Genomic DNA, 21,544 nt, shown 5'->3' on the forward strand with positions numbered 1-21,544 from the left:
GCTCTCTTTAATTCTCCAGCTGAGTGTGGCTACCCCCTGGTATAAGCTATGTTCTTCTTTTGCAGTTTCCTCTTCTACAATTGTAATTCAGAACGGTGTTTGTGCAAAGCATGGCATTTATAGGGATAAACCAGTCATTCCCAGTCAGCTTTTCTTCTATATTGTTTTTTGGTCTGCCTCTTAATTCTCTTTTGTATGTAAAAATGTGATTGTGGTGCTTAGATCAAGAAAGACTAATAAACAAGCAATTCAAGAGAATATTTTGAAAAGTTAACAATTTGCAATCTACATAAATAACAATGTGAATATAACTAAAACAGACTAAATCAGATTATAAACATTCATTGCGGTTATTATTTCTCAAATCATTTCAAAGTATTCACGGAGCACTTTCTATATTCCAAGCACTGTGCTAGGTAGATACTAAAGACACAGTGGTGAGAAAATTATATAACGTGTCCCAAGAATTTTTATTTTAAAAAGAAGCAGATGAGGGGCACCTGGGTGTCTCAGTTGGTGAAACATCTGGCTCTTGGTTTCGGCTCAGGTTTGAGCTCATGATTCGTGGGATCGAGCCCCACACTGGGCTCTGCGCTGCGAGAATTCTCTACCCCTGGCATTCTGCCCTTCTCCTGAAAATGCGCACATGCACGCGCCCTCTCTCTCTCTCTTTTTCAAAATAAATAAACTTTAAAAAAAAAGAAGAAGCAGATTATTAACAAGCATTTCAATGAAGTATGGAGGATTTTAAGAGAAAAGCAAGCTGAGTGATCTTTGGAGAGTTCTAGACCGACACCCAAACCCCCTTCTAGGCTACTGGGGAAGAGCTCCTAGAAGAAGTGACATCTTAGTGGGAGCAGAAGTAGCAGCTAGGCAGACAAGCAAATAGAGAAGTTGTTCTAAGCAATGCAGGTAAGGGTGCTCTAACCTACTAGTAATGACATATGGCTGCAGCAAAGTTAGGAAGCAAAAGATAAAATCAGAGAAATTATAAGGAGTCAAATTGTGAATAGCCTTGTAACCGTGCTGGGGAGGATAGACTTTAGTGTCAGGGCCTTGGAGAGGTCAGTCAAGGAGTTTTCTTAGGGGAGTAGCATGATTGGCTTTCATATTAAAGAAAATATTCTGGGTTGACATCTAAAAGAATGGACTGATAGGAGGAGATTGGTGGCAGGGAGGCCACTGGGAATGTGTTGCAATAATCCCAGTTGAATGATAATGTGGCCAGAACTCAGCATAAGGGCAACAGGGAATGCATAAGGTAAGTTTGTACAGTGTTAAGGAGTTGACATCTGAAAGACTAGTTAGGGGAAGTAGGGAAGATGAGCAAATAAAGGGTGCCCCCCGCCCAGATTTCTGGTCCATGCACAAAGGCATGGTGTTTCATTCACTGAGATAAGAAACTTAAGAAGAAGACAGGTTTGGCTCTCAAAAATTCTAAGGGAAAAATGTGAGAAGATGCCACACGCTTCATAGTTCCTCTCTTTGGGATGGGACTGGGATGGAAGGGGTGGTCATTTAATTTTCTTCTTTCCAATTTGATGTGTTCAAGGTTTCTGTGATGATAATTACGATTTTTGAGATATCAAGACTATAAATTAGGTATTGAGAGTCCTTATTTTGAGAGTCTTTGCCATTTAATACCACAGATGTTAAATATAAGTGTGTTAATGTATGGTTTGCATGACTTCAAGCGCTTCTATAGTGGTAGTGAAGAGACATTTAGAAAACAAGCAGATCTCCTGAAGATTAGCTTTCAAACTAACAACTTCCCAGTTTATGTGATCATTTTGAAACAGGAGTATAAGTAGTTTAAGTTCAGGAGGCACAGTAAAAGGTGAAGGACTAGAATTGTCACCTACTGAATACACAAAGTTGTTGTTTCTTTTTAATTTCTAAAACCACTTATATTCTAACATGATAGGAGAAAAATAACTTTGCCAATGGTTTTTTCTCTGGAATGTCAGGTAATTGAAATTGAACAAACACTGAACAATGGCAGTGATGAATCTCTCGATGCAATAAATTCTATTTCCATGCAGCATTCATTTTCAACAACTAACAAGTGCCAAAGGTTTATAAACAAGAAATCATGTCAGGGAGATTGCTCTCCCCTTCCACCCCCCAAGCAAAGGATTTCAAAACTAGGGAAAAGAGCAACTTTATTATGTCTTGGTTGTACAAGTGGAGTATTTGACCCCTTAGGTCATAGACCCATAAAACAAATTAGTGTTAATCTCTGTGGATGGGAGCATGGGTCACTTTGACAGCAAGTGGAAGAAGGGCTGGAGATAAGTAGTGAAAAACTTATTGGGAGTGTCAGAAGGTGAAAGTTTGGCGAGGCTTTCCAGGTTTGCTGGTTGAAATACTGCAGGGAAAAAAAAGGAAATTGAGACAAAAGTTTGGTGATATTGTCTATAGTCAGTTGAAGTTTTTTTCCTGCGGGGGGAAAAAAAGGAAATGGAGAAATAATTAGGAAACTGCAGATGTGACAGAGAAATGACGGATGTTAGGAGAGCCAGCTATTATCCTCAGCTCTGTGCTACTCCCTGCTCTGTGCTGTCAGTAGCTCACAGAAGCTTTTGTTAACATTATTGGCTCCTGGAAAATTTAGGCTATTAGCATTAAAAGACTATGGACTACATTTTTATGATGTCTTTATTAAGGATACCTTTTTATTTTCTTTTAAATGTGTGCCTCACATGAGCATGTCCTTGTTTTTCTTTCATGCTGCCCTTTGTAGAATATTTTTATATCATTTGATTCTGCTGGTGCCATGAAACATTCTAAAATAAACAAAACTTGTTTCCTGTACCCAGTGTTTTGGGATATCTGTGTGTATATGTGTACATGTGTGTGTGTTGCCCAGTATAGGAAGTTATTGGTAATCTGTTCTGGGTATGAGACAGGTAGGTCACTCTTAAAGTTTCAGAAGTGTGTGGTTAACTTCTGAAATCCAGTTCCAGAATTAGTATTTCTAACTAGTATATCTCCTGACAGAGATGGGAGAATTGGCTAGAAACAACCATTGCTCAGTGCTTTGGTTTTTCCCCCTCACAAACTCATCAAATAAGCAGATCTCCCAAAGGTTGCCTTACAGGTTAAGCTAGTGATTGGGGTTCTAGGCACAAGCTCCTTAGGAAGAGAAACTGCAAATGAACTGGATGAACTGATTTATTGACCCCTTTCTGGGCCGCTGGTAGTTCAGCCTCGCTTATGGTTTTATTAGTAATTCCTTGTCGTTGTAGACAAGATTGCCTACTTCTTATGATTGTTTCCTTAATTTTCCTGGGTCCAGACATTTGTTACTATGGTCATCAAATGTTCATGTAAAGATAGGATACTTTTAATAGCCAGCCTAATAGGTTAGGCTCATGTTCTACTCAAATGGGTTATTTTTACTGCAGAGACGGATTCCCAAAATATGTAGCTTCAACCTGAAGTCAGACAGACCTGATTACTTAGCTAAGTTATATTTTACTTAGCTAAGTTATATGTAAGGAAGCAGGCCTTAATTTATTTTCCTATAAAATGGAGATAAAAAATAATTATCATGTATAGTTCTAGGCAATACACAGGGCAATTCATTACCTAATGTTCGTACTTTCAAAAAATGATGGCTTCTATGGCCATATCACGTCAAAACAGTTGGTCTCATCTTGATCTTTCATGATGACTTAAGTCTCTGAAATGCCTACATTAGAAAGTCTTAGAACTCAAATACAAACTAAATGACTTTACTTTGGTTCCTCCAGGCAAGGAGCAAATGCCACAAGAGACGAGCTGACTACATCTGCATTCCTGACTGTTCAGTTGGATAGGTCACTCGGAGGACAGGCTGTGCAGGTTGGGCTATTTTTACTCCCGGAACCCATACAAGTTGAAGTTTGGCTAGCTCAGTAACTAGTTAAAGCTTTCGTCTCAAGTTGGGATGGGAATTTTAACATTTTCTAAATACTACATTTTTTTCATTTTGGAATTTAAATGTTCCTATTCTCATGCCATGGTAGTTCTCTCAGATTCTGGAAAAGGAGCAAACAAAATGAAAAAAACAACAACCAAAAAAACGTATTAACAGACCTAAGGAACCAAATGAACTGACAGGTACTTGACATGAAACTGTTCTACCCAAGTTATTACTTATAGCAGCTCACTTTCCAGCTTTCAAATCTTTGTAAATGTGTCATTACTTCTTAAAAAATAATAATTAAATAGAGAGGTAAGTCAGATACTTTAGTACAGACAATCTAAGCTGTGTAGGCCAAATTTGTTTTTCCAGCTGGTTTTTTTTTTCCATCTTTGCCTGGAAGTTAGACCTAAATTTAAAGCAAGTTAAATCTAAATGTAAAGGTGCATGTTAACTTTTTACTTGTTTTTATTTTTAGTTTTTTAAAGTTTATTTATTCATTTTTGATAGTGAGCAAGAGTGAGAGAGAGACGGAGAAAGAGAATCCCAAGAAGACGCCGCTGTCGGCACAGAGCCCGATGCGGGGCTCCATCCCACAAACTGTGAGATCATGACCTGAGCTGAAATCAAGAGTTAGACACTTAACTGACTGATCCACCCAGGCGACCCAATTTTTAAATTTTTTACAAATTAGCAAGATGACTGAATCCTTTAAATTCACTTAACTCTACTTTCCCATGAACTATTGTATTCACTTCTTGAATGAAATACTTCTAGGGGCACCTGGATGGCCCAGTCATTTAAGCATCCGACTCTTGATTTCAGCTCAGGTCATGAGATCGTGGTTCATGAGGTGAAGCACCAAGTCGGGCTCTGCACTGACAGCAAGGAGCCTGCTTGAGATTCTCTCTCTCTCTCTCTCTCTCTCTGCCCCTCCCCTGCCCTCTCTCTCTCTCTCTCAAAAATAAACAAACATTTTTAAAAAAGAAAGAAACATTTCCGGCTAAGAACTGACATCAGTCATTTAATTCGATGTTTAAAGTGTTCCTTACCAAGTTATGCAAAAACTTCGGAGATATGCATTGTGCTTTATAAATTGTATATTTCATAATAAAATACTTGATATACCCAATGAACGAATTTGCATTCATTGTTGGCCAGTGTGAATCCTAAATTCACTATGAAATGGTAATGTTTAGTTTAACCACTAGATGGCAGTAGTTTACAATAATATATAAACAACTCCAGTCCTGCACTGCTGTTTGAAACATTCCTTTGCAGAGTATATTAACTGTAGTGAAGATTTTTCAATTTACCTTTTATCTCTTTTATCTTAATTTAGCAGTGGAAAATGAGTCTTATTCAGTGGCCCACTTTTTTGTGTGTTGGCCGTTGAGGTTTTCTCAATGTCACCCCAAGTTTGAAGTTGTGACTTAGAAGACATTTGCATAAGTTGCTACTTGCTTATTTGCATGTTTGCTAATTGAAAGATATCTGTGGGGTGTGCCTGGCCGGCTCAGTCAGTAGAGCATGCAACTCTTGATCTCAGGGTTGTGAGTTCAAGCTCCATGGTGGGTGTAGAACTAACTTTAAAAAATAAATAAGTAAATAAAAAAGAAAAAAAAAAGAAAAATATCTGTGAAGTTAGTTATTTTAGTGCTCCCTGGGCCTCTGGGCTATGGTTTGTACATCAGCATTCCCATTTATTTGGCTTCTAACAAAAGACACACCAGGGTGACTGAGACAGTTCAGTTTTAGCATAGAGCAAAATAAATGAAGAAAATAGAGAACTGACACAAAATTTGAGCTGTTTGTGTAAGGAATTGTATCAGTAATTTATGTAAGAAACAGGAGATTTGTTTCTAATCCAATATCTGGTGTTCAGCTACTAGGTGAAGTTAAATGATTTACTATTTACTTTCTTCAATTTCTTTATCCTGAAGAGTCCTTATATTACATATTGTAAGTGGTTATATTTAGCAAATCTATTACCATTTCTATAGATAAGAAGTAGAAAATATATTCAATTTTTGTTTTTGCCAGCTTTTGATGTTTGGATTGAAATCTATTCATCTGAAGATTATCACAATGTTTTCATCTCATAGTTGTAGAGATGTAGAAATAATAAATATGCCTTGGCGTTGCCTTATTTTGGGAAGCATTTAAATGTACATCTCTTCACCTTCTGAACAAGATCCAAAACGTTTCAGAAACAAATATATCACTAAACATCTGTAGTGTTGGTGCTCTTGAAAAAAGTAATTTTTATAAATGATGGCATACACAAGGACTTTGTTGTGTTTTTCTCTTTTGGAGATGTAGATGAACAGCCTTATCTGTTTATACTTTCTGGAAGCAGAGAGTGGTACAGTATGGTGATGTTTCCCCTGAGAAGAAACTGCTCAGGGTGCTGTGTCTGGAGAAAAAGATTCTTAAGTCAGCAGGAAAACTGTGCTTGATTTGCATTAACCTATATTTTCTGTTAATCATCATGCCTTCTGCGCTTCATTTTTAATTTGTTTTTTGTTTTGTTTTCAAAAAGGAAAATAACACATGTGGAAATACAGCCTTCTTTCACTGCACCCTTTATTATGTTTCTTTTATCCCCCCTGCCCCCCAGATCCGAGTCTCTCAAGGCAAAGAGCCTGCTCACCTGCTGAGTTTGTTCAAAGACAAACCGCTCATTATTTACAAGAACGGAACATCAAAGAAAGGAGGTCAGGCACCTGCTCCCCCTATACGCCTCTTTCAAGTCCGGAGAAACCTGGCATCTATCACCAGAATCATGGAGGTAATGTGCATTCAATGAAACATGCCCTGTTTACAGACTTCCCGGTGGACCTGAGCTACCAACAAATAGTAGTCTTCAAAAAATTGGCAAATTCCTTTTATTTCGATAGTTAATCCATTGTTCACAATAACAAATTGCTAAAAGCAGGAGAACCAAGTTAGCTCCAGATATCAGGCCTGTCACACTTTTCGTCTGCATTGTACCAAAACAAATACATTTTAAGAGTAATGTAACAAATCAAACGGTCAAAGGCCCGAGGAAGCTGAAACTGTCTTGAAAGGCCTGGAGGAAGATGGATGGCATGTAATGGCCAGGTGGTCATAGTGGGGAAATCCAAGAGGGAGAGCCCGTGTTTGTGTAGGTGTAACAGCTGTGGAAGGTAAGCTTCATCGCACATGGGGCCAGAACCATAACTCAACGAGCCACATAAGCTGTCTCTGACAGCAACTGTGAAAGAAATCAAACCCCATATCACAGGTCATAAGACAAGAAGACCTCCAGGTATGGACAAGGCTGGCAGGCATGGGTGTTTACATGGCTGGTGTTTTCACCTCTAGGCTGGTGTTTTCATCACTTTTCATCATCCAGACCCTTCAGTCACCATTGAAATCCAAGTCTCCCCAGTCAGCCCTAAACTGCCCTGCACATTCTGTACTCCCCACACCTGGACCCACCTGCGAACCCTTCCCCTTCACACAAACCATTCAGCTGAGCCGTTGAAGCTAGGTGGGTCATAGCATCCCCCCACTACAATCTGTTCCCTCTATCACCCTCCCCCTTTTTGCACTATGGCTGTCCTCTGAGGACATTGCCCATACAGCCCTCTTAAGTGGCAGGTGTTTTTCCCCAGTGCCCTCTTACCAGACATGGGGGCCGCTGGAGTATCCTCCTTGCTCAGCCTTGGCTGTTTGACTTTTGTCCTTCTTATCAGACTCTCCCTCCCTCAGCTTCCTTGTGCTGTTGTCCATGGAGCTGCCAGTCCTTCCCCTCTTATTCTTTGGTGGTTTCAGCCATTGTTTGACTATGTCCATCACTCTGGCTTCTCTCATCCAACAGTCTTATTGTTGACCCCTTTTATCTCACACTCATGTGGTCCTGTACTAAACCTTGCCATTGACAATCACTTTAGCACCTCAGAAATCTGTTTCAGACATCTAATCTCTGACAACCATCTGTTGTCATTTGGCCCCTTTACTCTAGGATGCATATCCCAGCAATCTCAAACCTGAATCCATGCACCCCCTCCATCCATCACACCCTTCATATCCTCCACTCTCCAGATCTCTCCTTTGAGAACTGAGTCAGAGTTTCAGAGAACATAAACGTAATCACACAAGAGTTACTTATCTACTCCCCAAGTTCACCATTGTACCTGCATCTGTTCTTATATATTCTCCTTCTTGTCTGTTTTGTGGAATACATTTATTTATATTTAACAATTCATAGGTATTTTATAACAGTTACTTATATATAAATACCAAATTATTTTATAAATTGATATTGATATACCCATATCCATAAATTAACAATGCAAATTAATGTTTGTAAAAAGTAATATATTGGTAAATAAATTAATACATGTTTATTACATAAACAAACAAAATGTGACTTCTGTCCTAAGGCTGAATTCTTACCACCTGTCACCACCAACTTCTGTCCAGAACCTCCCACCCTCTTGCCTTCCTACGGGCTTTCTTGGATTCCACTCTGTCCCATGTTCTTATCTCACTTCCCATTCATCATTATGGCTGGAGGTAATCTCCTTTCTCTGTCATCAGTGTATTCTTCTCTTCTGGATTATTTACTTCACAATACAAGCATACCTTCAAAACACTCCCATCTTCCTTTAAAAACTATCTTTTGACCCCGATCCTGCCAGCTACCGTATCCTTTCTCTGCCCTCCTTAAGAGCACAGATCCTCAAAAACATTGCCCTCGCTCACTCCCTATCCGTACACGTGTAAGCCTCTTCTCTGTAAAGCCGTTCTCCTCAGGCATCCATTCCCACCACGCCTATGCTGTTATCTAGTTGCCAGTGCCCCCCATTCACCATCTTTTCGGACCCCTTTACTTAACCTTCCATTAGCCTTTGCGACAGTTGCCCTTCCCTGGCTTCTTGAAACACTATTATTTTTATTTTATTTTTTTCACCAGGCCTCTGAAGCCACTTACAAGATTTCTTCCAAACTTCTAAAGAGTGTTTTTGTTCCACTTCTCATACTAAACCAGTTTCTGCTTCTCCTCTGCTGTGTGTCCTCCAAGCCCCCTAAGGCTCAGTCTTGGCCCTCTCCATGACGATCGCATTCAGTCATATCATTTAAATGCTATCATGTACACTGATCTCATCCAGAACATTCTGTACACGGGTTCTGATGTGTTCAATGATGACTAATTATTATTTTTTTTAATCTATCAAATTAACCATTAAGCTCTCATCTACAGGTACACTCAGCTGATGTCAGATAGAAGAGTTGACAAGAATCCTTGCATTCCTGGTCTCTTCCTTGCACATCTTTATGAGACATGCGAGCTCCCTGTGATGTGGTTCCTTTGTGTCCTTTCAGCCTCTGAAACTGGCCTTCACATTCCTAGCCTCTCTGAAATGTGCTAGTCAAAACCATGTTTGTGAGGCTTTCTGTTTTCATCTCCTGGGACGCTAATGCTTTATAATGTTCTATTTTGGAACTACCTCCCTGATGTCACACTAGTCCCTGTGTGGGCCTGTTGCCCCCTGTCTATCATCCAACCTCTTTCTTCTGTACCAATAAAGAGACATTTGGATGAGAAATTGGAAGTCCTGGTTCCTAGCAATCTCCATCATCACATCTGATAGATTCCTTTGACTGTTGGTCCAAGAGACCTTGTTTCTACTGAAAAAGGATGATAACCACTTCCCTGAATGTTACCAACCCCTGGAACGCATCTTTAACATTTCCAACAGATTGTGTGTCAACTATATTTTAATTAAAAAAACAAATAAAAAACAGAACTTCCAGTGATTCCTTCCTCCTCTGGGGCGCTCTCTGGGGATAGGGCCCTGGCAAACCTGGTGAAATCCAGCTCTCCATGTTAGTTGATGGCACTTCAACCCAGTTGGCCAAGTGCCAGCATTTGGCAGCTGAGCATCACCTCCTTCTTGAAACGCTCTCTGCACTTGGCCTTGAGAACACCACACTTGGATTTTCTTCCTCTCTCATGGTTGTTCCATCTCAGTCTTTCTCACTGGTTCTTCTTCATCACATTGAGACCCACAGTTGTGCAGAAAGTCATACTGTCAGTGACACAGTCATGCGTTCAGACAGGTTCTCACAGAGTCTGACACAGAGTCACAGAATCACAAGGTCATAGGCAGGAAAACACCCATCCTGGGACCCTTGGGCTCACTAGCAGGCCCGACACTGCACATGCTTGCCCTGCCCCGAGGTTCCATGTCCAGCCTCACCCTCAGGTGAGAGTCTGGGCCCGTCTGGGTCCTTCTCACTCCTCTGTGGCCATAGGGAGCACAACTGTGCTCACCTGGCCAGTCCCTGAGAGTGGCCATGGCTTTGTGGTTGAAAGGAAGGGGCATGTCAGTGCTGTGTTTTTAATCTGCTATAGTCTTTTATAATTTGACTTATGATTTATCTGAGCCTGGAGAACCTTTTAGTGAATTTGCATTGTTATCTCTTTGCCAACATTGGACTCCAGTTCCGATTTTATGATTCCTAGGTGTCCTTTGTAAGTTTTTGGTGTTTTTTTTTTTTTTTTTTAATTTCAGTATGATTAACATACAGTGTTATATTAATTCCAGGTGTACAATATAGTGATTCACCAGTTCCATACATTACTCAGGGCTCATCAAGATAAGTGTACTCTTCATATCCTTTATATATTTTATCCATCCTTCCCCTCTTCCCTCTGGTGATAATCAGTTTGTCCTCTGTAGTTAAAGGTCTGTTTTTTTTGTTTTTTTTTTTTTTTTTGGTTTGTCTCTTTTTTTCCCTTTGTTCATTTGTTTTAATCCTCTTATGAATGGAATTATATGGTGTTTGTCTTTCTCTCACTGGCTTATTTCACTTAGTAGTATACTCTGTAGCTCCATCTATGTTGTTGCAAATGACAAGATTTCGTTGCTTTTTAGACTCAGTAATATATATAGCTGGAAGTTTTATACACACACACACACACACACACACACAATCACTTCTTTATTATCCATTCATCTATTGATGGACACTTGGGCTGCTTCCATAATTTGGCCATTGTAAATGCTGCCTCAGTAAATATAGGCATGTATATATCCTTTTGAATTTGTGTTTCTCATGTTCTTTGGGTGAATACCCAATAGTACAGTTACTGGATCATAGTGTAGTTCTATTTTTAGGTTTTTGAAGAACCTCCATACTGTCTACACAGTGGCTGCACCAGTTTGCATTCCCACCAACAGTGCAGGAGGGTTCCCCTTTCTCCACATCCTTGCCACTATTTGTTCTTTCTTGTGCTGTTGATATTAGCCATTCTGATAGGTGTGAGGTGATACCTCATCGTGGTTTTGATTTGCATTTCCCTGATAATGAGTGATGTGGAGCATTCCTTCATGTGTCTGTTGGCCACCTAAATGTCTTCTTTGGAAAAATGTCTGTTCATGTCTTCTGCTCATTTTTAATTGGATTATTTGTATTTTTTGGTGTTGGGTTATATAAGTTCTTTATGTATTTTTGATACTAACTCTTTATTGGATATGTCACTTGCAAATATCTTCTCCCATTCAGTCGGCTGTCTTAATTTTGTTGGTCGTGTCCTCTGCTGTGCGGAAGTTTTTATTTTGATGTAGTGCCAAAAGTTTTGCTTTTGTTTCCCTTGCCTCAGAGACATATGTAGAAAGATGTTGCTATTGCCAATGTCAGAGAAATGACTGCCTATGCTCTTTTCTGGGATTTGTATAGTTTCAGGTCTTACATTTGGATCCTTAAACCATTTTGAGTTAATTTTTGTGTATGGTGTAAGAAGGTGGTCCAGTTTCATTATTTTGCATTCTTTTGCATTCTAGATGCATTTCTGCATCTTCTATTTTGTATCATTTGCATGTTGCTGTCCAGTTTTCCCAACACAATTTGTTGAAGAGACTGTCTTTTTCCCGTTGCATATTCTTGCCTCCTTTCTCAAAGATTAAGTGACCATATAATTGTGGGTTCATTTCTGGGTTTTCCATGTTAGTTGATCTAGGTGTCTATTTATGTGCCAGTACCATACTGTTTTGATTGCTACAGCTTTGTAATATAGCTTGAAGTCTGGAATTGTGATATCTCTAGTTTTGTTTTTCTTTTCCAAGATTGCTTTGGCTCTTCAGGGTCTTTTGTGGTTCCGTACAAACTTTAGGATTGTCTGTTTTAGTTCTGTGAAAAATGCTGTTGGTATTTTCATAGGGATTGCATTAAGTCTGTAGACTGCTTTGGAAAGGTTTCCTTTTGATTATTTGAAAAACCCCTTTAAGTTGGGGAAAGAAAAACTGAACATCTTTTGCTTTATGTGTGTCATTTATGTACATTACACCCACTTTCCAACCATCATTTATAGCCTATACTTGTTCTTATGATTTCTTTGAATATCATTTTTGTTACTTATCACTTACATTTGGGTAATTTTATTTGTAGAGCCCTATGCTTGTCTGGGGGCAGATAAGCATTCTAAAGTGACACAGAGAAAAGTGCTACTAATGTTTCTTTTTTTAAAAAAGTGTTTATATATTTTGAAGCAGACAGAGAGCTCTAGCGAGAGAGGGGGAAAGAGAAAGGGAGAGAGACAGAGAGAGAGACAGAGACAGAGAGAGAGAGAGAGAGAGAGAATCCCAGGCAGGCTCTTCACTGTCAGCACAGAGCCCAACATGGGGCTTGATCTCACAAACCGTGAGATTATGCCCTGAGTGGAAACCAAAAATGGGACACTTAAGCAACTAAGCCACCCAGCTGCCCCCAATGTTTCTAATACCGTAGTGGTGTCCTAGTGCCACCCTGGGATCATGACAAAAGGCAAAGGATGGTTTGTCCCTGTCACAGCTTCTCAGGCATGTTTATTGAGGGAACAGCAATGAATTTGAATCACTGTGTTATTTTTCTTTATACTCTAGGTAGATGTTGATGCACATTCCTTGAATTCCAATGATGTTTTTGTCTTGAAACTGCGGCAAAACAATGGCTACATCTGGATAGGAAGAGGTGCTAGCCAGGAGGAGGAGAAAGGAGCAGAGTATGTTGTGAGTGTCCTCAAATGCAGAACCACAAGGATTCGGGAAGGCAGGGAACCAGGTGTGTACTGTGGGGAGAAGGACAGCAGCCAACATTTCTATTTGGTATCATTGCTAATTATGTATTTATTTATTTTGATAAATAGGGCCTTTGTAATAGTTACAGGGCATTAAAAATCCTTCCATTAGTTGCAAAAGTGGGTGATGGTACCTGTCATATTTAAGTAATTTCTTAACATTAAAGTCAAGGTTAATGTAAAGCAATACCAACTCCATGCTCCTGGAAAAGCATTCAATAACTCGTTGTATTTTTCACAGAGGAGTTTTGGAATTCCCTTGGAGGGAAAAAAGGCTACCAGACTTCTCCACTGCTAGAAACCCAGGCAGAAGACCATCCGCCTCGGCTTTATGGCTGCTCTAACAAAACTGGAAGATTCATTGTGAGTGTCTTGCAGAACATGGGAGTAGAACTGAACGACCTTGGGAGAGGCATTCTGGTGTGGCTCTGACACTTTTTAGCCATGTTAGTGCTCTGATTCTCAGTTTTAGCTTGCTTGTCTGCAAACAGGTGATAATCTTAGCTCTATTCAGGGTGGCTTTAAGAGTCAATGAGTCAGTGATGTGGGGCATTGGGGTGGCTCAGTTGGTTAAGCCTCAGACTCTTGATTTCGGCTCAGGTCACAATCTCATGGTTTGTGAGAAAGAGCCCCATGTCGGGCTCTGCGCTGACAGTGCAGAGCCTGCGTGGAATTCTCACTCTCCCTCTCTGTCTCTGTCTCTGTCTCTGTCTCTCTATCTCTGCCCCTACCCCATGTGCATGCATGCACACACACTCTCTCTCAAAATTATTAAATAAACATTCTTAAAAAAAAGAGTCAATGATGTAATGGATGTGAAAGCATAGGAATACTGTAAAGTACTATATAAATCAAACTGCTCATAAAAATATCAGCTGCTTTGCACCTGTGTCAACATGAGGTTGTTGTGATACGAATATGCATATGGTTGGATTTACTAATTTAATAATTTGACACTTTCTATGGGAAACCATAGTGGTTTGTGATCAGACTATGTCAGTTTTGCACTTCAATTTCCCAGGGATTAAAAGTTTCACCACATTGACTGAATAAAAATATTATGGAAATATTATGATCATTGAGCAGAATCAGAGAAAGCTATACATGCACCTGCAAATTAACTGAAATCAGCAAAAAATGTTTTATTTCATTCACAGGCTTCGAGTTCCAGACGTTTCAAAGTAAAAGTATTTGTGTACAAGACTGATTTTATACCGGGCTCCAAAATATCTTGGAGTGCAGCCCCTCCTCTCATTTCAACCATAAAAATTTGGTTTTCTCTGTTTGACATGTGAGGGCTTCGTGTAAATTTTTTTATTTAAAGGACAAACTTCTTTCCTATATAAAATTTGATCTCAAGGTTTGGTCACCATGTCCTGGTGAATACAAGCTTTGTTTTTCAATACACACACACACACACACACACACACACACACACACGAAAATTGCCTAAGTCTTTTCCCAGGTACATTGCTTGCTAGAAATAAAACGTTTTGGGGCGCCTGGGTGGCTCAGTTGGTTAAGTGTCTGACTTATCCTCCAGTCATATCTCACAGTTCATGAATTCGAGCCCCACATCAGGCTCTGTGCTGACAAGTTAGAACCTAGAGCCTGCTTCGGATTCTGTTTCCCACTCTCTGTCCCTCCCCCTCTTGTTCTCTCTCTCTCTCTCTGTCTCTCTCTGTCTCTCTCTGTCTCTCTCTCTCTGTCTCTCTCTCAAAAATAAATAGACATTAAAAAAATTATTGAAAGAGTGCTTTGAAGAAGAAACTGCTCATGTTCACTTGAAACAGTGAAGTGATTTGACCTAAATATTAAAGGTTTAAATTAAAAATTAGAGTTTTGATAAATATTTGGGTGTTGGGCACCATAGTTGCTCACCTACTTTCTAGGAAATCCCTGTATTTTAGAAACTTGTTAGAAAAAAATCTATTTTACTCTTTTGACTGTTAATTTTATGTGGCATCCAACTAACTTCTTATTCAACTAATGCTTCTATAATTTCTTAGTATGGTTTGCTCACATAGCTAAAATTAACATGCTCACATTGCTAAAATTAAATGAAGATATATTTTACAAAAATAATATCTAGGCTTTGTTCTCAGTCAGTCTTGAAAAAATCTATTAGTTTTTGTGGGTTTTTTTTTTTTGTCATGAACATATTTAAAGGAAATATACTTTTTCTCTACACCTACTCATTTTCTTATTTGATTTTTGGAACTCTGGCTATTCTCTTCACAATTTAAGGAAAATAGTGTCACTAACAAGTTTTTGATCTTATCATCACAAGCTGAAAGCTGGCTTTAGACTAGATTTGCATAAAATAGCAGAGCATGTTGCTTAAAAGAACAAGTTTTAGAACCAGTCTGCAGGTACAGTGTCACGTACTTACTGGCTGTGTGACCTTAGGCTGGTTATTTACCTTCTCTGTGCTGTAGTTTTCTCATCTATAAAATGGGGATAATCCTAGTATCTACTATATAGTGTTGTTGTGAATAGTAAATCAGTTCTTCCATATAAAGGATTAGAATAGTGCCTGACATGGAGTAAATGATATTTTAGGTTTTTGCTTTTATAAATCATTATGTGGTTGGTAAAAATTCTGTAAGAACAATATAAACTAACTTTTTGCTTTTGGTAAATAGTTTTTGTTTGTTTGTTTTTTATATGACAGTCCAGAATCTCATCAGATTACGACAAGTGTGTATTCTGCTCAGAGAGCTCCAGGTTGCCTGGGGCCAGCTTTACTTAGGCTGGGCCCAGCTGGGAGATTCTCCTTTGGGCTGTGGTTCTATTGATGCCTGTTTTTCCCATGACTCAGCCCAGGAGTACAAGAGGGCCCTTGATGAGTCAAATTTACTAATTGACTTGGCCAAAGACAAGGTTACCTCCACTTACTGGACTGTACCACAAAGTCACACAGCAGAGGGACTAGAGTCCAATCTGCCACACCTTCCTAAATATCAGAGGGTTCTTTATCCAGAATCCTTTAAATTTTGTGAACTTCAGATTAATACCTGCCCACTGGTAGTGGGTGCGTTAAACTAACCCTCCCGAGTATCCTTTGATGTTAACTATAGAGAACAGAATTTAACACATTTAAAATAATAATAATAAAACTTTGCTTACAGAATATTATGTTGTATCATCTTGTCAAAAATTGTCAACTTAAAAAATGACCAGACCTACTGATCTTATTAAAATAATCTTGGCCTACAATATAAAAGACAGCTTAATACTTAGACCATAAACTCAAATACCTTTAGGGACTACAAAGGTGACAGAAATCCGTGAAGCAGCTTGTCACAAGGACTGTCATAGAGGTTGTCATAGAGCTGTGGTCAGACTGTTTGTAGCCTACCTAGGACATTCAGGTGCAGTGTTGATATTAAGTACTGTGCTTCCCAGACAAGATTCCATCAGTTTGTGATATATGAGTAAACAGATAAACAATTTTTTAAATCTTTATTACCCACATCACATCATGCCAGTCAGAGTGGCTAAAATGAACAAATCAGGAGACTATAGATGCTGGAGAGGATGTGGAGAAATGGGAACCCTCTTGCACTGTTGGTGGGAATGCAAACTGGTGCAGCTGCTCTGGAAAACAGTGTGGAGTTTCCTCAAAAACCTAAAAATTGATCTACCCTATGACCCAGCAATAGCACTGCTAGGAATTTACCCAAGGGATACAGGAGTGCTGATGCATAAGGGCACTTGCACCCCAATGTTTATAGCAGCACTTTCAACAATAGCCAAATTATGGAAAGAGCCTAAATGTCCATCAACTGATGAATGGATAAAGAATTTTGGTTTATATACACAATGGAATAGTACGTGGCCATGAGAAAGAATGAAATACGGCCTTTTGTAGCAATGTGGATGGAACTGTAGAACGTTATTCTAAGTGACATAAGTCATGCAGAAAAAACAGATACCATATGTTTTCACTCTTATGTGGATCCTGAGAAACAACAGAAGACCATGGGGGAGGAGAAGGGGGAAAAAAGTTAAAGAGGGAGGGAGGCAAACCATAAGAGACTCTTAAAAACTGAGAATAAACTGAGGTTGATGGGGCATGGAGGGAGGGGAGGGTGGGTGATGGGCATTGAGGAGGGCACCTGTTGGGATGAGCACTGGGTGTTGTATAGAAACCAATTTGACAATAAATTTCATATTAAAAAATAAAAATTAAAAAAATAATCTTTATTACCCCAAAAAACAAAAAAAAAAAAACTAGAAAACTTTATTTTTGTGGTGCTCCAAAAGAATACAATACATTCATATCCTATATACTAGAAAAATTACTGCTCTACTGTTGGATCATAAAGCTTCTTCATACATTTCAGATTGAAGAAGTTCCAGGAGAGTTTACCCAGGATGATTTGGCAGAAGATGATGTCATGTTACTGGATGCTTGGGAACAGGTAAAACTATATTTGATGGTAAGAAGAGAGTGTGCTTATAGCTGGGAACTCACAAAACCAGCTTTGAAAAATGGCAAGTCTAATAATAAATGGACCTATGGATTTAGGCTGTGTTTGAAAAAGACCCAACACAGTCTGGCAAAAGGTAAAACTGGTACTTGTAGCAAATTTATTTCCTAATGTGGAAATAATTCGATGGCTACCATCTGTGGCTGTATAGTTTTAGGAAAAGAAAAAAAAAACCCACTACTATTTTTCATTTCACTCCTAACTTATTCATGCATTCATCTCTTCATTTAACTAATAAATGCATTAGTGGGTACAATGCCTTGGAGGTGCAATGCCAAGAGGAAGACTGAGAGATTCAGAAGTTTTCTTGAAATCTGACATGAAGTCATAGGGGACCTTTCCCCTGGGGAAGAAACAGATGCAGGATAGTTTTGAATCTACACAGTAAAATACATTATTGTTATATATATCTTTATTTGGGAGACAACGAATGGGGATTTGGCATGCCATATCTGAGAGTTGGGTTTTGTGGGTTTTTTTTTAAACCTTTATGTAAACTGATTAAATAGTGAAAGGGAAAAATAAATATATTAGGAATTAAAGTGTATACAGCAATTATGAAACCCGCATCTGAATTAGGCCTAGTCTTAGAGTGAACCCTGCTAATTGTTACGTTCAGATCTGTTCTTAATTGCTAAAGCCATTTGTTTATTTTACACCTTAGCTTCTTGGTCTAGAAATAATCATATTTGAATTTGGCACCTAACAACAGATTCTCCCCAGGTGAATGGATCACTTATTTATAGATATGAAATTTATTTTTTTTAATTTTTTTGTTAATGTGTATTTAGTTTTGAGAGACAGAGAGAGACAGAGCATGAGCGGGGGAGGGACAGAGAGAGAGAGGGAGACACAGAATCCGAAGCAGGCTCCAGGCTTTGAGCTGTCAGCACAGAGCCCGGCACGGCTGCGAGATTGTGACCTGAGCCAAAGTTGGACATTTAACCGACTGAACCACCCAGGTTGCTCTAGATACGAAATTTAAAACTGCATGTCAAAACACCTTTGTGTATTAAGAATTAAAATGAGAATGACATTTCCTTATTCAGAAGAATTTAATTCTCTCCATTTGTAGTCAATTCTATAGTCATGGATACTTTAGAATATTTCCCTTACTACATTTTATTTTTTTAATCACCTTTTTCATTTATATTACCATGATGTGATGGTTTGTTCTGTGCCCTGCAAGCAAATGTTTCAGTACTTTCAGTATGAATTAGAATACAACCAAAACTAATTTGACCAAAATTTCTCTGCCAACAAGTTATTCTAAAGTGACTTAAGTATAAGGTAGTTCAAGAGAATGCTTCAGCACTGAAGTTCCCAACCTACACATTTGACAAGAAGAATATGTACGGAATATATAATTACATCAGTTAAAAAAAAAACCCTCAGTATTTAAATACTAAACATTATAGCACTTTTACCAAAGTGTTACGGTTTTATAGGTGAAAACTATAGGCTTATGTCAACTATTCCTAAAGGGAGTCTGAGGTCCCCACAAACAAACTAAGCCTGGTCCTCCCTGGATAATACTAAAATGGAGATAATGGCTGCCTTACATTCTCCAGGAGTGGGTACAGAAGATGGGCAATATGTTGTTTTGAGAAGGTCTATAAACTAGAAAATACTATGTAAACACGGAATATCAGGATGTGAAATCTGGAGTCAAACTGGCTGGCTCTCCATTTAGGTGTCTCCTAATACGGAAAACACTGGGAAAGTGGTGTAACTTCCTCTTCACCTCCTTGTCCACATCCTTAACTCCAGGGCTTGTGGTGAAAAGTATAAATGAATGGTGTGTGAGAAGCACTCTTCTGAGGGCTTGCGCCGAATGAGTACTCCCCAAACACTACATATGATTATTGTTCCATTTTTCAGATTTTTATTTGGGTTGGCAAAGATGCCAATGAAGTCGAGAGAACAGAATCTCTGAAGTCTGGTAAGTGAGATCCCATGGAGGCTGTTACCCCGAATGGTTATGACTAAGTCCCTGACTGCTCTTCTCAGCACAGTTTTCAAAACTACACATTCAAACTGAGGGGACTCTAATAAGCTTTCACTTTCACAACTAAAGAGTAATGGAAATTTTTTAAACTGAAGAATTTCAGAATGAGAAAAATAGGTTTTGTTACCTAATGTAGAATATGGTTACATCAATTTGTGCTGAAAAATTTAAATTCACTGAAATAATATTTCATTATTATTATTTAAATTCACTGAACTACTATTGAAACCTCTATAACTGTGATAACCTAGATCTTTTAAAATTCCTTTTGAGTAATGCTGTTCTTTCAGGCACAGCTGCTGTTTATTATTGAAAAGTATAAGAATAATTATGCCGTAAGGATTATTCTTTAAAGTTTGGTTTATTTTTAGGCAGTCATGAGATGCTCATGTGCAATCCATAGCAGTTGAGAGAAATCAATAAGGAATTGTTCATGTGGAACAGTATCTGGCTACTTTGGGTCAATGAGCATTTGATCCATTACTTTAATTGGAAGACTTTTCATTCCGTTGTTATTTTAGGTTAATCAAAACTAACCGATGTGTATGTCTCTGCAATTCTTTATAGCCAAAATGTACCTTGAGACAGACCCTTCTGGAAGAGACAAGAGGACACCAATTGTCATCGTAAAACAGGGCCATGAACCACCCACATTCACGGGCTGGTTCCTGGGCTGGGATTCCCACCGGTGGTAAACTGGTTTTTGTAAGAAAAACCAAACAAATATTATGGCGCAACTGTCCCATTGCTGTTTTGGGGGAAGGAAGGTTTTTGTTGTTTGTTGGACTTTAGAAAGTTAACTTCAGCCGTATGGCTATTGTTTTTGTGCCTAATATTGGTTTGAAATTCTTTTTAACTAGAATTTTCTTATGTTAGTATTTTAAAATAACCTAAAGTAAATTTTTGTTACGGAACAAGAGTAGCTCTGCTGGAAACTGGGATTTATATCTTTTTATATGAAATTTGTGCATAATCTAGGGGAGTTTATCAGGGAATTTTATAAATCAGGAGCCATTAGCCAAACTTTTTCTTTAATATGCCAGAGAAGTAAGCCATAATGCCTTTGAGACTATTCTCCTATGTGTTGTGTTCAAAAGGATAGTATATTTGTGGTGAGGTTGATGTTAAGGGGGGGTTTAAAAGTTTGTTGTTATTTTGCTTCTTCAGCCAATATGACTCTGACACCATTAACTCCCAAGTATCATTTCCTAAGAGTAACTTTACCATGTTTGCCTTTTTAAAAGACTTTGAAATCACAGCTTTTTCATGACAAAATAGTCTACCTGGATATACGTATTTGACAGTGCTTGTTTAATACCACAAAGGCTATGTACAAAAAAATTCATTCATGCTGTCTTTCATCATTAAAATATATCTCTTTTTGAAAGGGTTTTTTTTTGTGACATTTTATTCAAATATGACGTGTAAATTAATTACACAATTAGTTTTAAGGTTAAATACTTTTATTCACAAATACAAATTAATCTTTCTCTTAAAAAAATTTTTAATGTTTATTTATTTTTGAGAGAGAGAGAGAGACAAAGCAAGGAGGGGCAGAGAGAGAGGGGGACACAGAATCCAGAGCAGACTCCTTGCTCTGAGCTGTCTGCACAGAGCCCGACACGGGGCTAGAATTCACGAATCATGAGATCATGACCTAAACCGAAGTCAGACACTTAACTGACTCAGCCACCCAGGCACTCCTCAAATTTAATATTTCTTATTCATCCTCATTAAGTGGTCAAAATTAAACAACCTTTCTAAAGTTACATAATTAAAAAAGATTTTAAATATATTGTGCATCTGAAACCTGGGCCCTGTTAAAAGATAAATTGAGGCATATTAAACATTTCAAGAGTTTATTTGAGCAAAAAATCCATCCAGATTGGGCAGTGCCAGACTAGAAGCAGTTAGGAGCAGTCTACCAGAAGGAACTCAGGGAGAGACTTTTATAGAGAAAGAGTAAAACAAAGTAAGGATATTACTGACTGGTTAGGCTTAAAGTCCAGTTGGCTGTTTGTGATTGGTTGTCCTCAGGTTTT

General features: G+C 38.5%; 1 protein-coding gene across 1 annotated transcript in view; it reads left to right on the top strand.

The window, feature by feature from the left end:
* SCIN (scinderin) overlaps positions 1–20,889 on the top strand; it is an 82,799-nt gene extending 61,910 nt beyond the window's left edge. Inside the window, exons 10-16 of the mRNA XM_047849898.1 lie at positions 3,756–3,846; positions 6,528–6,698; positions 12,805–12,982; positions 13,240–13,361; positions 17,348–17,425; positions 19,376–19,436; positions 20,070–20,889. Of these exons, the coding sequence (XP_047705854.1) occupies positions 3,756–3,846; positions 6,528–6,698; positions 12,805–12,982; positions 13,240–13,361; positions 17,348–17,425; positions 19,376–19,436; positions 20,070–20,197 (829 nt within the window). The 3' untranslated portion in view covers positions 20,198–20,889. The remainder of the gene's footprint in view (positions 1–3,755; positions 3,847–6,527; positions 6,699–12,804; positions 12,983–13,239; positions 13,362–17,347; positions 17,426–19,375; positions 19,437–20,069) is intronic.
* Positions 20,890–21,544: the final 655 nt, after the last annotated feature.

The sequence above is a fragment of the Prionailurus viverrinus genome, chromosome A2 (genome assembly GCF_022837055.1).
Source record: "Prionailurus viverrinus isolate Anna chromosome A2, UM_Priviv_1.0, whole genome shotgun sequence".
NCBI classification, from domain to species: domain Eukaryota; kingdom Metazoa; phylum Chordata; class Mammalia; order Carnivora; family Felidae; genus Prionailurus; species Prionailurus viverrinus.